Source organism: Hyla sarda, chromosome 5 (genome assembly GCF_029499605.1).
Source record: "Hyla sarda isolate aHylSar1 chromosome 5, aHylSar1.hap1, whole genome shotgun sequence".
Lineage (NCBI taxonomy): Eukaryota > Metazoa > Chordata > Amphibia > Anura > Hylidae > Hyla > Hyla sarda.
This window is the reverse complement of record NC_079193.1, coordinates 365,596,205-365,613,100: the sequence shown is the minus strand read 5'-3', so window position 1 is coordinate 365,613,100 and position 16,896 is coordinate 365,596,205. Positions and strand designations below refer to the sequence as shown.

General features: G+C 42.3%; 1 protein-coding gene across 2 annotated transcripts in view; it reads left to right on the top strand.

Annotated features, from left to right (window-relative positions):
• The first annotated feature begins 5,627 nt into the window (after positions 1-5,627).
• Positions 5,628-16,896, top strand: part of KCNQ3 (potassium voltage-gated channel subfamily Q member 3) — a 257,626-nt gene continuing 246,357 nt past the window's right edge. Inside the window, exon 1 of one of the 2 annotated variants that reach the window (XM_056522783.1) lies at positions 5,628-6,882. In XM_056522783.1, the coding sequence (XP_056378758.1) occupies positions 6,581-6,882 (302 nt within the window). In that variant the 5' untranslated portion in view covers positions 5,628-6,580. The remainder of the gene's footprint in view (positions 6,883-16,896) is intronic. The other variant, XM_056522782.1, reaches the window with a different exon arrangement.

Genomic DNA, 16,896 nt, shown 5'->3' with positions numbered 1-16,896 from the left:
GGGAACTCAGATGCCTGTAGTAGCTACTCTAGGGGAACTCTGATGCCTGTGGTAGCTACTCTAGGGGAACTCTGATGCCTGTAGCTACTGTGGGGGAACTCTGATGGTGATAGCTACTGTGGGGGAACTCTGATGCCTGCACCTACTGTGGGGGAACTCTGATGACCTACTGTGTGGGAACTCTGAGGTCTGTGGTGGAACTCTGATGCCTGTAGCTACTGTGGGAGAACTCTGATGCCTGTAGCTACTGTGGGGGAACTCTGATGCCAGTGGTAGCTACTGTGGAGGAACTCTGATGCCTGTGTTAGCTACTGTGGGGGAACTCTGATGCCTGTAGCTACTGTGGGGGAACTCTGATGCCAGTGATAGCTACTGTGGGGGAACTCTGATGCCTGTGGTAGCTATTGTGGGGGAACTCTGATGCCTGTGGAAGCTACTGTGGGGGAAATCTGATGCCTGTGGTAGCTACTGTGGGGGAACTCTGATGCCTGTAGCTACTGTGGGGGAACTCTGATGCCTGTGGTAGCTATTGTGGGGGAACTCTGATGCCTGTGGAAGCTACTGTGTGGAAAATATGATGCCTGTGGTAGCTACTGTGGGGGAACTCTGATGCCTGCACCTACTGTGGGGGAACTCTGATGCGTGTGGTAACTACTGTGAGGGAACTCTGATGCCTGTGGTAGCTACTGTGGGGGAACTCTGATGCCTGTGGTAGCTACTGTGGGGGGGGGGAACTCTGATGCCTGTACCTACTGTAGGGGAACTCTGATGCCTGTACCTACTGTGGGGGAACTCTTATGCCTTTGGGAGCTATTGTGGGGAAACTCTGATGTTGGTTGCTACTGTGGGGGACTCTGATGCCTGCACCTACTGTGGGGGAACTCTGATGCCTGTGGTAACAACTGTGGGGGAACTCTGTTGCCTGTGGTAACTACTGTGGGGGAACTCTGATGCCTGCACCTACTGTGGAGGAACTCTGATGCCAGTGGTAGCTACTGTAGGGGAACTTTGATGCCTGTAGCTACTGTGGGGGGAACTATGATTCCTGTACCTACTGTGGGGGAACTCTGATGCCTGTAGCTACTGTGGGGGAACTCTGATGCCTGTACCTACTGTGGGGAACTCTGATGTCTGTAGCTACTGTGGGGGAACTCTGATGCCTGTACCTACTGTGGGGGAACTTTGATGCCTGTACCTACTATGGGGGAACTCTGATGCTTGTACCTACTGTGGGGAAACGTAGATGCTGTTTCAAAACTACAACTCCCACTATGGCAGGACAGCAAAACATTGTGTGGGCATGCTGGATGTTGTAGTTTTGCAACCGCTGGAGTCAACACTGCTGTAGCACAGTGATTCACACTACAACTCCAGTTGTTGCACAAGTACAACTACCAGCATGCTGGGACAGCCAAAGGCCATGAAAGCATGATGGGAGTTGTCATTTTGCAACAGCTCGAGGCACAAAATTTGTAAAACTCTGTATTAGAACTGCGTGCCAAATCTGTTGCAAAACCACAACTTCCAGAATGTAGCCAAAGGTTGTGGAGGCATGCTGGGAGTTACAGTTTTTCAACAGCTGGAGGTACAATCTTTGTAAAACACTGTTTTAGAGCTGTGTATTCTCCAGCTGTGTGCCTCCAGCTCTTGCAAAACTACAGACAAACGCTGTCCGAGCATGCAGGGATTTGTAGTTTTGCAACAGCTGGAGGCAACACTGCTCTAACACAGTGCTTTATAAACACTGCAGCTCCAGCTTGCTGAAATAGTCAAAGCTTTCTCTGACTTCTGAATGACAAAGAAGCTGATCAGACATTCAGGAGTCTGTGAAAGCTGAATGACACACATAGTGACAGCTATGTTGATTAGCATCCAGCTTTACTAGGAAAAGATAAAACAGATGTATTCATACAAATGCTGTATTTTTATCTATAAAATCCTTGCACTAATTTTATAAAGATCTATTCTTATATTTATAATTTTTTTATTCCTGTTATGAATTCACCATAATGTCTTAGGAATACTGCAGGCAAGCTCCATGCATCTTCCTCTGCGTAACATGTACAGCATGAAACCAGAGAGGAAAGGGTTACAGAGTAGAGGGGAGTGATTGGCTGACTGCCCAGGCTCCTCCCAAGACTCAGAACAGATGAGTCATCACTGTGAGGGAGACAGACAGACAGACACGCCCCCTCCAGCCAGCAAGATGAAAAAGTAGCTGAACAGAAGATAAATGCTATTTGCTCTGGATATATAGGTCCTAGACACATAAAAAAGGTACTAAGTAACATATGACTTTTATTTTTTTTTTTGCACTATGACAGGTACGCTTTTATTTAGATTTTGATTATTGCAAATTAAAAGGATAGACCTACAGAGCCTAAATAGGGTGTGAACCTAACCTAAGGTCGCGTTCACACAATGGAAATTCCGCCTATCTGCATGAATTTTGCATCCGCATTAGTTCAGTGCAGAATTCTGCAGTTCTTAAACACATGCGGAATCGGTGTGAAATTCATGCAAAATCTGTGCAGAAATTTCCGCATGTATTCCGCATGATTTTGCATCTCAGTAAAAAGATAGTTTTTATTTAATTGAACAGGGATAGTTTGTGCGCATTCTATGTGGAATCTGCGTGCATTCCGTGCCAATTCCGCACAAATTTGGCAGAATGTTTAGCCCCATTGGCTTTGGGCCCCAATGGGACACTGCAGCCGAAGTCTGGAAAAATAGAAGACCAGACTGCAGAAAACAAAACCTCAGCAATGGAATTCCACATGTGGAAATTTTGCTGTATGAATGACATTGCGGAAACCCATTAAAGTTAATGGGCAATCAATGTAGGCGGAATTCCATGCGGAAAATTCTTGCGGAATTCCGCATGGAATTTCCTCTGTTTGAACGCAGCACCAAAATCCTCAAGCAGATTAGTTGCATGTGAATGTACCGTTGACTTCAATGGGTAGCAACCTAATTCGCTTGCAGATTTTTTGCACTGAATTAGTTAGGCTATGTTCACACGGCAGAATAATGTCCGCCCGGAAAATTTCTGTGCTGACATTCTGCAGACCGAGGGCACAGTCAGAACATGCCGGTGCCGGGACTGCTGGGAAATGCGGCGTCTCAAGACAGTAATGCATTTCCAAGCCTATTCCACAGAAAGAATCATGTAAATTCTTTCTGCGGAGGCTGGATTCGAAATTTCCACGGCGGATGTTTCAGCCGCGGAAATTCTGCCGCGTGCACGGTGCAGCGGAATTCTGTCCAGCTCTTTTCTCAAGCAGAATTTTTCGGCTAGGTTCCACTCTGAAATTCCACCGTATGAAAATGACCGTACGTGTAAACGTACCCTAAGGGCCAGTGCACACTGTGAATTTCTGCTTAAAAATATGGGGTGGAATCTGCTTTGCAGCAACCAATGAGATTTTGCAGTGAAATTTCTCCTGCGGACATTTTGCTGCTAAATTTCCGCTGCAGAATTTCTGCTTTGTGAGGACTGCATTGCCATCAAAAGTGGCAGGTCTGCGTAGTCCTAACTCCTGGGGTTCCTGCTGCACTGAGAATCTCTGCCCGGAATGTGTCTGGGCAGAAATTCTCAGTGTGAACGTATCCTTAAAGGGGTACTCCAGTGGAAAACATTTTCTTTTTTAATCAACTGGTGCCGAAAACTTAGACAAATTTGTAAATTACTTCTATTTAAAAATCTTAATCCTACCAGTACTTATCAGCTGCTGTATACTACAGAGGAAGTTGTGCAGTTATTTCCAGTCTGACCACAGTGCTCTCTACTGCCACCTCTGTCCATGTCAGGAACTGTTCAGAGTAGGAGCAAGTCCCCATAGCAAACCTCTTCTGCTCTGGACAGTTCCTGATGGGGACAGAGGTGTCAGTAGAAAGCACTGTGGTCAGACAGAAGAGAACTACACAACTTCCTCTGGAGCATACAGCAGCTGATAAGTACTGGAAGGATTAAGATTTTGAAATAGAAGTCATTTAAAAATCTGTTTAACTTTTTGGCACCAGTTGATTAGAAAAAAAATATTTTCTCCCTTTAAGGGTACTTCACACGTACATAATCTGCTGTAGAAACTTCCGCTTACGGAATTCTGCAGTGGAAAATCCGTAAGCGAAACTTCCGCTGTGGAAAGCCACTTCATACATGGCAAATTTCTTGCAGTAAATTCAGTTTCTTTTGTATAAATTCTGTCTCCTCTTAGGGAGCCACAGAGGGGCAGATCGGCATTGGCATGTAATGATGGCATCATGTTCTACCCCGATCTTCACTTTTTTGGAACCATTTCTTGGGGTACCTCCATAGATTTTTTTTGAGTCTGGGTCAGTGGTCTCCAAACTGCGGCCCTCCAGCTGTTGCAAAACTACAACTTCCAGCATGCCCGGACAGCCAACGGCTGTCCGGGCATGCTGGAAGTTGTAGTTTTGCAACAGCTGGAGGTCTGCAGTTTGCAGACCACTGGTCTAGATTAACAAACGGTTTAAACCTCCACGACCACGCAATCCATGACAAAATCAGGCGTATTGGTGCAGATGTATCCATGGATTTCACCTGCAACGCATTGAATGCATTCCAAGATGATGCAGAATCTGCAACCCAAGGGATCTTTCCCAAACACTATTAAACATTTTGATTAAAGGGGTGCTCCATTGGAAAATATTTTTTTTTAAATCAACTGGTGCCAGAAAGTTAAACAGATTTGTAAATAACTTCTATTAAAACATTTTAATCCTTCCCGTACTTATCAGCTGCTGTATGTTCCACATGTTTTTTCTTCTTGAATTTCCTTTCTGTCTGTCCACAGTGCTCTCTGCTGACACCTCTGTCCATGTCAGGAACTGTCCAGAGCAGGAGAGGTTTGCTATGGGGATTTGCTTCTACTCTGGACAGTTCCTAAAATGGTCAGAGGTGTCAGCAGAGAGCACTGTGGTCAGACAGAAAGAAAATTCAAAAAGGAAAGAAGTTCCTGTGGAGCATACAGCAGCTGATAAGTACTGGAAGGATTAAGATTTTTACCTTCTGGCACCAGTTGATTTAGTAAAAAAAATTTTTTTCCAGTGGAGTACCCCTTTAGGGTACATTCCCACACTGCGTATTTGCTGCGTATTTGCTGCTGCGTATTTTATTTTCTCTGTTGAAGTCAATGGGTAGGAAAATACGCAGCACCAAATACGCAGCAAATATGCAGCAAAATACGCCTTGTGGGAACGTACCCTTAAATCAACTAGTTGACAGAAAGTTAAACAGATTTGTAAATTACTTCCATTAAAAATCTTAATCCTTCCAGTACTTATCAGCTGCTGTATACTACAGAGGGAGTTTAGTTATTCTTTTCTTGACCACAGTGCTCTTTCTTGACACCTCTATCTGTGTCAGGAATTGTCCACGGCAGGAGCAATTCCCCATAGAAAACCTCTCCTGCAATTGGACAGTTCCTGACATGGACAGAGGTGTAAGCAGAGAGCACTGTGGTCAGACTGGAAAGAACTACACAACTTCCTCTGTAGTATACAGCAGCTGATAGGATTAAGATTTACAAATCTGTTTAACTTTCTGGAGCCAGTTGATAAAAAATAAAAATAAAATATTTTCACTGGAATACCCCTTTAAGTAATAGGGTATCGTCCCTCGTCCCCTCTCATCCGAGCCATTCCAGACATGACGGTGTTAAAAAAAAAACGTTAAATTCCGGCAAGTATTGAATTTGTCGTTCTGGTCGTAGAGTCCCCCTGCTTATTTGGCAGGGGCCATAGGGTTAGGACGCTGCCTCTCGTTCTCGGGATGTCATTCCATGTCGTCTCCATCACCGCACACACTAGAGTCAGTGGAGGCAGCTCGGTCTTATTATGTGTCTCACCCTGAGCCCCTCCTATGTCCTCCTCCCCCCTCCTCCTCTTCCCGGCTCTCCCCATCAGATAGAGCTCAGCAAGCAGCAGCAGAAGAGGAGGAAAACCCTCAGCAATTCATCAATGAATGAGTGACAACCAGCGCAGCATGCATGATCCCCTCAGCTGCTCTCCGTCTTTCTTGCGCTGCCTATAGGGAAGCCATCACTTCTTCAAGGAGAAAACCAGGATTCTCTTCCATGGAAACCTAGAAGAAGGGACCAGGAACCGAGCAGCAGCAGCAGCAGGAGGCAGCAGACATGAGATGGAGCTCCACGACTACCATGCACAGCAGGGTCTGACCATCTGACTGCCAGCTCCGACTAGACCCAAGGCACATATCATGTGAACGGACACCGAAAATGTGCCAACCATTCGGCTCCTGGGAGGTGATTTTTGAAGCTGTCGGAGACGTACAATGGGCCACTCCCTTACTTGAGATCTGGGGACCTGTCTGAAGACAGCAGAGGAGTAGGCTGGTCAACGCTGGTCTGTGCTGGTGCGATGATGGTCTCCTGGTTCTAGATGACACATTGTGTATGAACGTAGCGGACGTGGTGGAGTGGTGAAGACCCATCTGTGATCTCACCTACTGGAGATGTAACCCTTGCTTCCCATCAGATCATGGCATTGGGGCTCCTTGGCCTTCCCTCCAGCAGCTCACCCTACGGGACCAGTCAAGATGGGGCTGAAGAGCAGACACTCGGAGGGTCCTCCTAGGGATGACAAGGGTGAGAAGAAAGGGGATCTAGAACCCAGCTCTCTGGGGACCGGACTGGATAAAGATGGGACCTTGCTACTGGTGGGAACCGGGAAGGAGGACGTGAAGCGTAACCCGCAGGGAATTGGGCTTTTGGTTAAAACACCTCTGAACTGTAACCGACCGGTCAAGAGGAACAACGCTAAGTACAGGAGGGTCCAAACTTTAATCTATGATGCCCTGGAGAGGCCGAGAGGGTGGGCGCTGCTCTACCATGCCTTCGTGTGAGTATCCTGCACAGTACACGCATACATATATGTATACAAAGTCCTATAGGTATAACGTGGCGGTAGAATATATAATTCTGGTATTATGGAATATCTGCAATTCTTCCAGTTAGGCTACAATTATATGACGACTTTGGCACCAGAGCGATGAATGATGTCGCCCACTGTCCCGGCTGCGATATTTTAGAAAGATTTATATAATGTATTGTGACATTATGGTGGCAGACGTATCCAGCGTTCATGTGACTCCATTGAGTTGTGTTGTTGAGATCTGGAAGCAGGGGGGATATTTGTATGAGAGCAGTGGACCAGGACCCGCTCATGTGTACAGTGAATGGGCCTGCTGTGATGGGCAGTGATGGGCAGCTGTATGGCGGTGTGTTGTGGCTGGGGATGGCTGCACGCTGGTGTCTCCGCGGCTGGATGAGGGGCTATGATGGAGGAGACGCCGCCTGTGTCTGGGATGACATATGTGTTCTGCATTGTTTCTGTTACAAAATAGCAAAATGAGTTCATCCTCTCAGCGACTCGGAGAATGAGATGACCCGATGGTGCGCTCCCCGCCTCCTGCTCAGCTGTGTATGTGTCTACAATGTACATGCAGCATTTCATGTTACCATGGCAACCAGCAAAGGTGTTGTGCTGAGATTCTAATCAGGTTATAATTAGCATGTACATTTTATTAAAGGGAAGATCTATCTATTTCATATATGTCTATAAATATATATATATATATATATATATATATATAATCATATCTACTATGTATCTATTTATCTATCTATCTATCTCATATCTATCTATCTATCTCATATCTATCTCAAATCTATCTATCTATCTCATATCTATCTATCTCATATCTATCTATCTATCTATCTATCTCATATCTATATCTCATATCTATCTATCTATCTATCTCATATCTATCTATCTCATATCTATCTATCTATCTCATATCTATCTCGTATATATCTAATATGTATCTATCTCAAATCTATCTATCTACTGTATCTATCTAAGGGCTGTGGAATCTGTTTGCGCTACATAAATAAAATTATTATCTACTGTATCTCATATCTGTCTATCTATCTAACTCATATCTATCTCATATCTATCTATCTATATATCTATCTATCTCATATCTATCTATCTCATATCTATCTCATATCTATTTATCTATCTCATATCTATCTATCTCATATCTATCTCATATCTATCTATCTCATATCTATCTATCTCATATCTATCTATCTGTCTATCTCATATCTATCTATCTATCTATCTATCTCATATCTATCTATCTATCTATCTATCTATCTATCTATCTATCTATATATATATATATATATATATATATATATATATATATACCTATCCAGTGGTGTATCTAGAGCATTATGGGCTTTTTCTCAAAGTAACTATAAGACAATGTCCTATGCACTATAATACTGCATATTACCAATTACCATTGGGCTTTTACTAAGCTGCACCCAGTAACATCAATATTCCCGATGATTCCAATATATAATGGACTGAAAATACCACCACACCATGACCACACATTACCACCGTATAATGACTGAATAATATCACCATACTGGTACTGTATAAAACCCCTATAAACAGGCCAATATTCCTCCTATATTTGTACCATACAGTAGTAGGACCATCAGCTCTACACATGCTCTGCATACTGTATAAGTGATTACAGTGCAGTTACAGATGGAGTCTCCCCTGACCTGAGCCGGCAGTGCAATACAAAACCACCAGGTGCCATCCCGTGAGGAACGATGCATACAGTGTAAACCCGCCAAGCCAGGCTCTGTCCCACTTGGCCCGGCAAATGTGTCCATTGTTGTGAGGTGAGCAGTGATGCTGTGTGCATCACTGCCTGCTATGGTCCCTAATACACAGGGCGGATTATCTGCCAAATAGGCCGATATCACCCTGTATAATAAGGCCAATGATCAGCCAACTAACAAGCATACGTTTGCCGGCTGATCACCACCTTGATCCATCAAAAAACACAATGGCTGTCGGCTGCACATTCCACTGTGTAAAAGGGGATGAGCGGCCTATGGTGATTGCAGCAAAGGGGCGCACAAATGATCCAGCGACCACTCATGCGACCCTCCTATAGCCCCCTGACCCTCAAGTTGTGCAAAGGCTACATACAAAAAATGCTGTGTTACAAGAATGGCTCTTGTTTACATTGCGCGGTCAGGCCATGTAATAGGGCCCTATCGTATCTTTGCTTGGCCGGGTGTACCTGCATTTATTGAATGTTGAGTGAGCAGTGATGCGCACAGTACTGACAGGAGCCCCTGCTCCTGCACATGCATTCCCTGGTAGGGGCCAGTGGCCACATCTTTACATAAATTACATTCACTTTCCCATTTCTTCTCCATCTGACCCAGACAGCCATGAAGAATCTTTACGGCTACAAACAGTTTCTGTAGGATTAGCCACACAATCATCCTCCTCATGTTCCAGGTCACTCCCCACCTTTATTTACCTCTAAACAAATTCTCCATCCATAGTGCCCCAACTGGTACAGAAAGAAGGTCGAATGTCCAGCGCAAAATAGGTCCAACGAATTAGCTTTATTGATTAAAACCCAGGAAACATGGATACAGCAGACACGGGTTAAGCGTTTCGGCTCTTTGGACCTATTTTGCACTGGACATTCAACCTTCTTTCTGTACCTGTTTGGCGTGGCCCACGCCAGTCCGTGCGCACGGTGCTTGAGGAAGAGAACTGGACCTACATCTACACACCTGATAGTGCCCCAACTGGTTATAATGCCCCCATGATACCTCACACATTAATGATACCCTCTTTTGTGTCCCCCGTACCCCCTTTAGGCTCTACATAGTAAAAGTGCTCTTGGTAATGCTTTACATAGTACTAGTGACCCCACCCACTAATACCGTCCCCTTTGTGCTACTTACACATTAGTGCCTCCCTTCGTACCTTAACAAAGTAGCTAAGGTCCTCCATAGTGCCAACACAGAGTTGTAGTCTTATTTTCTGCCCTCATAAAGTAGGTACACCCCCCCCCATTAATTGTTATCCCTTCAAAGCCTGAAATCCCCACTGCCCGTTCCCACACCCAGTCCTCTTCCTGCTGTTTGAGGCTCAGTTCAGGCAGTGCAGTGTAGTGACAATATTGGACTACCTGTGCCCGTCATCTGCTCCCATCCTCTTGTATACCACAGGCCTTAGCTTATGAGAACAAGTGACAGGTATTGGGGTCAGTGGCTTTCTGCTTTCCTTTTTGTCATCTGGACCTGCATCATGAGGATGCAGACACAGTTGAAAGCAGCACTTGTCTGAAGGTCCAGGGCAGGTGTTCCTAGCAACCTATCAACTATCTATCTATCTATCTCGTATCTGTCTATCTCATATCTATCTATCTCATATCGATCTATCTATCTATCTGTCTCTCTCATATCTATCTATCTCATATCTATCTATCTATCTATCTATCTCATATCTATCTATCTATCTATCTATTTCATATCTATCTATCTATCTATCTATCTCATATCTATCTATCTCATATCTATCTATCTCATATCTATCTCATATCTATCTATCTAATATCTATCTATCTATCTATCTATCTATCTATCTATCTATCTATTTTAAATGGTCTCCTAGGTCTCTTTTCAGACTCACTCTGATCACATAAGCAAATATTGATTTCTGATGTAACAGTTGTATTCAGTTGATTTCTGGTTTACAACAATGTAAATGGAAAGACATCCAATATTATTTGTCAATTATGAAACTTATAGATAATATTTCCGAAATGTGTGATGTCTGTGTTCAGTAACTTGACATCTTTGTAAACCTGGGTATATCCCGTAAATAATTATATATGTACAGCTGGTATAAGTTATATATCTCCTGTATATTGTGATATGGACCATGCTGGTATAACCTGGGTATATATAGTATATAATTATATATGTACAGCTGGTATAAGTTATATATCTCCTGTATATTGTGATATGGACCATGCTGGTATAACCTGGTATATACTGTATATAATATATATGTACAGCTGGTATAAGTTATATATCTCCTGTATATAGGGATATGGGCCATGCAGGTATAACCTGGGTATATACTGTATATAATATATATGTACAGCTGGTATAAGTTATATATCTCCTGTATATTGTGATATGGACCATGCTGGTATAACCTGGTATATACTGTATATAATTATATATGTACAGCTGGTATAAGTTATATATCTCCTGTATATAGTGATATGGACCATGCTGGTATAACCTGGTATATACTGTATATAATATATATGTACAGCTGGTATAAGTTATATATCTCCTGTATATAGTGATATGGACCATGCTGGTATAACCTGGGTATATACTGTATATAATTATATATGTACAGCTGGTATAAGTTATATATCTCCTGTATATAGTGATATGGACCATGCTGGTATAACCTGGGTATATACTGTATATAATTATATATGTACAGCTGGTATAAGTTATATATCTCCTGTATATAGTGATATGGACCATGCTGGTATAACCTGGGTATATACTGTATATAATTATATATTTACAGCTGGTATAAGTTATATATCTCCTGTATATAGGGATATGGACCATGCTGGTATAACCTGAGTATATACTGTATATAATTATATATGTACAGCTGGTATAAATTATATATCTCCTGTATATAGTGATATGGACCATGCTGGTATAACCTGGGTATATACTGTATATAATATATATGTACAGCTGGTATAAGTTATATATCTCCTGTATATAGTGATATGGACCATTCTGGTATAATCTGGTATATACTGTATATAATATATATGTACAGCTGGTATAAGATATATATCTCCTGTATATAGTGATATGGACCATGCTGGTATAACCTGGTATATACTGTATATAATATATATGTACAGCTGATATAAGTTATATATCTCCTGTATATAGTGATATGGACCATGCTGGTATAACCTGGGTATATACTGTATATAATTATATATGTATAGCTGGTATAAGTTATATATCTCCTGTATATAGTGATATGGACATGCTGGTATAACCTGGGTATATATACTGTATATAATTATATATGTACAGCTTGTATAAGTTATATATCTCCTGTATATAGTGATATAGACCATGCTGGTATAACCTGGGTATATACTGTATATAATATATATGTACAGCTGGTATAAGTTATATATCTCCTGTATATAGTGATATGGACCATGCTGGAATAACCTGGGTATATACTGTATATAATATATATGTACAGCTGGTATAAGTTATATATCTCCTGTATATAGTGATATGGACCATGCTGGTATAACCTGGGTATATACTGTATATAATATATATGTACAGCTGGTATAAGTTATATATCTCCTATATATAGTGAAATGGACCATGCTGGTATAACCTGGGTATATACTGTATATAATATATATGTACAGCTGGTATAAGTTATATATCTCCTGTATATAGTGATATGGACCATGCTGGTATAACCTGGGTATATACTGTATATAATTATATATGCACAGCTGGTATAAGTTATATATCTCCTGTATATAGTGATATGGACCATGCTGGTATAACCTGGGTTATACTGTATATAATTATATATGTAGAGCTGGTATAAGTTATATATATCTCGTGTATATAGTGATACGGACCATGCTGGTATATCCTGGTATATACTGTATATAATTTTATATGTACAGCTGGTATAAGTTATATATCTCCTGTATATAGTAATATGGACCATGCTGGTATAACCTGGGTATATACTGTATATAATTATATATGTACAGCTGGTATAAGTTATATATCTCCTGTATATAGTAATATGGACCATGCTGGTATAACCTGGGTATATACTGTATATAATTATATATGCACAGCTGGTATAAGTTATATATCTCCTGTATATAGTGATATGGATTATGGACCATTCTGTAATAACATGGGTATATACTGTATATATGTAATGTACAGCTGGTAGGTATATTTATTATTTGCCATAATATTTGGGAATGACCTTCCTCAGCTGACATCACTTTCACCCATTGACATCTCTAGGCTCCTCTGTACTGTTAAAAATTCTGCTACCATAAGCAGGAACAGTCTGCAAACCTATAGTGCAAATATAAATGTGGGTGACCTTAAAGAACCCCCCTCTGGCACTTTGTAAGTGATTTTTTTGACAGTTTCATAATGGAAGTTTTAAGAAGATCTGGACCTTGAGTGTTCAGAAACCATTAGACCTGCATAGCGAAGGGTTTTCGGTTTTGATTGGAGTTTAATATTTAATCATATTGTAGATGTCGTCTGTTCCAGTTATAAAAAAAAGAAAAACTCTTATTTTATTTTTTTTTACTTATTTATTTTTAATTATTTGAGTCAAAGCTTTCCCTGCATTCCGGAGAGTTCTATGGAAATATCGTTAATATCTTTGCTGGGGGTCTTCTGTGGTGACACAATGCACAGTCCTTGTAAACCCCTACCGCTAGTCCTCGTCTTCTTTCATTTTTTTTATTACATCTATTTATCTACCTATATATATATATATATATATATATATATATATATACATACAGTGGTCCCTCAACATACGATCGTAATCTGTTCCAAATGGACCATCGTTTGTTGAAACCATCGTATGTTGAGGGATCCGTGCAATGTAAAGTATAGGACAGTGGTCTACAACCTGCCGACCTCCAGATGTTGCAAAACTACAACACCCAGCATGCCCGGACAGCCAACGGCTGTCCGGGCATGCTGGGAGTTGTAGTTTTGCAACATCTGGAGGTCCGCAGGTTGAAGACCACTGGTATTAAAGGTTGTACTCACCTGTCCCCGCCACTCCGGACTGTCACCGCTCGTCACCGCTGCCCTGGATGTCGCCTTCCATCGCTGTCGCCGCGTCCCCGACGCTCCGGCAAGGCCTCTGCTTCCCCGGCATCCTCGCTCTCCGACGTCGCCATAATGTCGCTACGCACGCCGCTCCTATTGTATGACGGGACGGCGTGCGCAGCGACGTGATGACGACGATGGAGAGCGCCGACGATGCAGGGGATCCCGAAGAGGACGTGTCGGAGCCCCGAGGACAGGTAAGTGATCGTCAGCGGTCCACACTGGGCACCGTAAACGACTATCTGGCGGCAGCGGAAGCAGTCTGCGCTGCCCGATAGCCGTTTATGCGATGGCCCCGACATACAAAAGCATCATATGTTGATGCTGCCTTCAACATGCGATGGCCTCTGAGAGGCCATTGTATCTTGAAATGATCATATGTCGGGGCCGTGGTAGGTCGGGGGGTCACTATATATATATATATATATATATATATATCTATATATATATATATATATATATGAGACTGACAGCTTTGATCCTAGCTTAATCTCTCCAAATCTCGTTTCCTTCTTTCATCCCTGTGATACCAAACCCATATTACTCTCTGTGATCATCTCTGTTCTTTCTCATAGCTGTAGAACAGCATATATATATTTTGCACTGCTGTTGGGGTAGCAGGTACCACTCCCCATTTTCCTATAGTCAGGTGTTATCAACGCTCTACTTATACAGGCTGCCAAGGCTGCCTGTATTTAAGGAGTGCCGATCCGGCAGCACGGAAGCAGGTAGGAACCCTCCGGCCGTCATCCCAGCTGATCGGAACCCCTCGATTTCCCCATGGTAGTCCCGATCAGCCCTCCAACACCTCTTCTCCCTTCCCTGCTCTGAAATCTAGATCCTGCAATCAACTTTAATCATGGGATCTTAAGGGGTAATGCCGGGCATCGGCAAGATGGTAAAATGTGCAGCTTTTTCTGTGTTTTGAACCCATTTCTGTTTATTTCCTTATTTTGGTTTCATGCCTGACCAAAATACCATGTGTGAACCCAGTCTAAAAATGGCAAATGGTGGCCCTGCTTTGCTTGTTGTACAGGGCCCCATTTCCCTTGAAACCAGACCAGGTATACATGAGAAGCATAGACCGTGATGATATGACATTTGGGGAGGGGGGCAGTGGATGGAGAAGGCCTGTTTATAAGAAGCCTAGATTGTATAGAACAGTGTTTCCCCAACAATTTGACTCCCAGCATGCCCGGACCGGCTGTTTGGGCTTGATGGGAGTCGTAGTTTTGTAACGTCAGTTGGGAAACACTATTATATACAATATAGCTCTGGCAGCATAAAAACAACTGTGCAGCACAGAGATTAGAAAGGAAATGAAAATGAAGAACAATTACTTGTGTACTGTGGTAGCTTCATCATATCAGTATTTATTTGGATTTTCTATACACTTTATACAGCTTTTTTACTTTAAAATCTGTGAAACTTTACTATTGTATTTTAGACTGTCTTCTTAAAGGTTCTTCACCTTGTCTGTTTTATTTTTTGACACCTGTTATATGTGATAATATAACAGAATAGTGAATAATCTGACACCTACCAAGCTTCATCGACACTAGATTAAAATTATTATACTGTAGCGCCTAATTTCTCTATAGACATATATCAAGTGACGTCAATGGAGAAGCGTCTATGTGTATATATATATATATATATATATATATATATATATATATATATATATAAATATAAAGTCATGGCCGTAAATGTTTGCACCCCCAAAATGTTTCTAGAAAATGAAGTATTTCTCACAGAAAAGGATTGCAGTAACACATGTTTTGCTATACACATGTTTATTCCCTTTGTGTGTATTGGAACTAAACCAAAAAAGGGAGGAAAAAAAGCAAATTGGACATAATGTCACCAAACTCCAAAAATGGTCTGGACAAAATTATTGACACCCTTTCAAAATTGTGGAAAAATAAGATTGTTTCAAGCACGTGATGCTCCTTTAAACTCCCCTGGGGCAAGTAACAGGTGTGGGCAATATAAAAATCACACCTGAAAGCAGATAAAAAGGAGAGTAGTTCACTTAGTCTTTGCATTGTGTGTCTGTGTGTGCCCCACTAAGTATGGACAACAGAAAGAGGAGAAGAGGACTGTCTGAGGACTGGAGAACTAAAATTGTGGAAAAATATCAACAATCTCAAGGTTACAAGTCCATCTCCAGAGATCTAGATTTGCCTTTGTCCACAGTGCGCAACATTATCAAGAAGTTTACAACCCATGGCACTGTAACTAATCTCCCTGGACGTGAACGGAAGAGAAAAATTTATGAAAAGATGTCAACGCAGGATAGTCCGAATGGTGGGTAAGCAGCCCCAAACAAGTTCCAAAGATATTCAAGCTGTCCTGCAGGCTCAGGGAGCATCAGTGTCAGCGTGAACTATCCGTCGACATTTAAATGAAATGAAACAATATGGCAGGAGACCCAGGAGGACCCCACTGCTGACACAGACACATAAAAAAAACAAGACCGCATTTTGCCAAAAAGAACTTGAGTAAGCCAAAATCCTTCTGGGAAAACGTCTTGTGGACAGATGAGTGGAGGTTCGGTGATGTTTTGGGTTGTTTTGCTGCCTCTGGCACTGGGGGCCTTGAATGTGTACAAGGCATCATGAAATCTGAGGATTACCAACAGATTTTGGGTCGCACTGTACAGCCCAGTGTCAGAAAGCTGGGTTTGCGTCCAAGATCTTGGGTCTTCCAGCAGGACAATGACCCCAAACATACGTCAAAAAGCCCCCAGAAATGGATGGCAAAAAAGCGCTGGAGAGTTCTGAAGTGGCAGCAATGAGTCCAGATCTAAGGCCAGGTTCAGACTACAGAATCTCCGGGCAGAACATTACCGCCCAGAGATTCCGAGTGCGGCCAGCGCTGACTGAATCAGTCGGCGCTAGGACCGTGCGGACACTGCAGTCTCCAATAGACTGTAATGTGTTCTGCGAGTATTTCCGCCTGAAGAAAGAGCAACTCCATTCTTCAGGCGGAAATTTCCAAGCGGATTTTCCGTTCACAAATCCCAGAAACCCATTCACTATACATTACA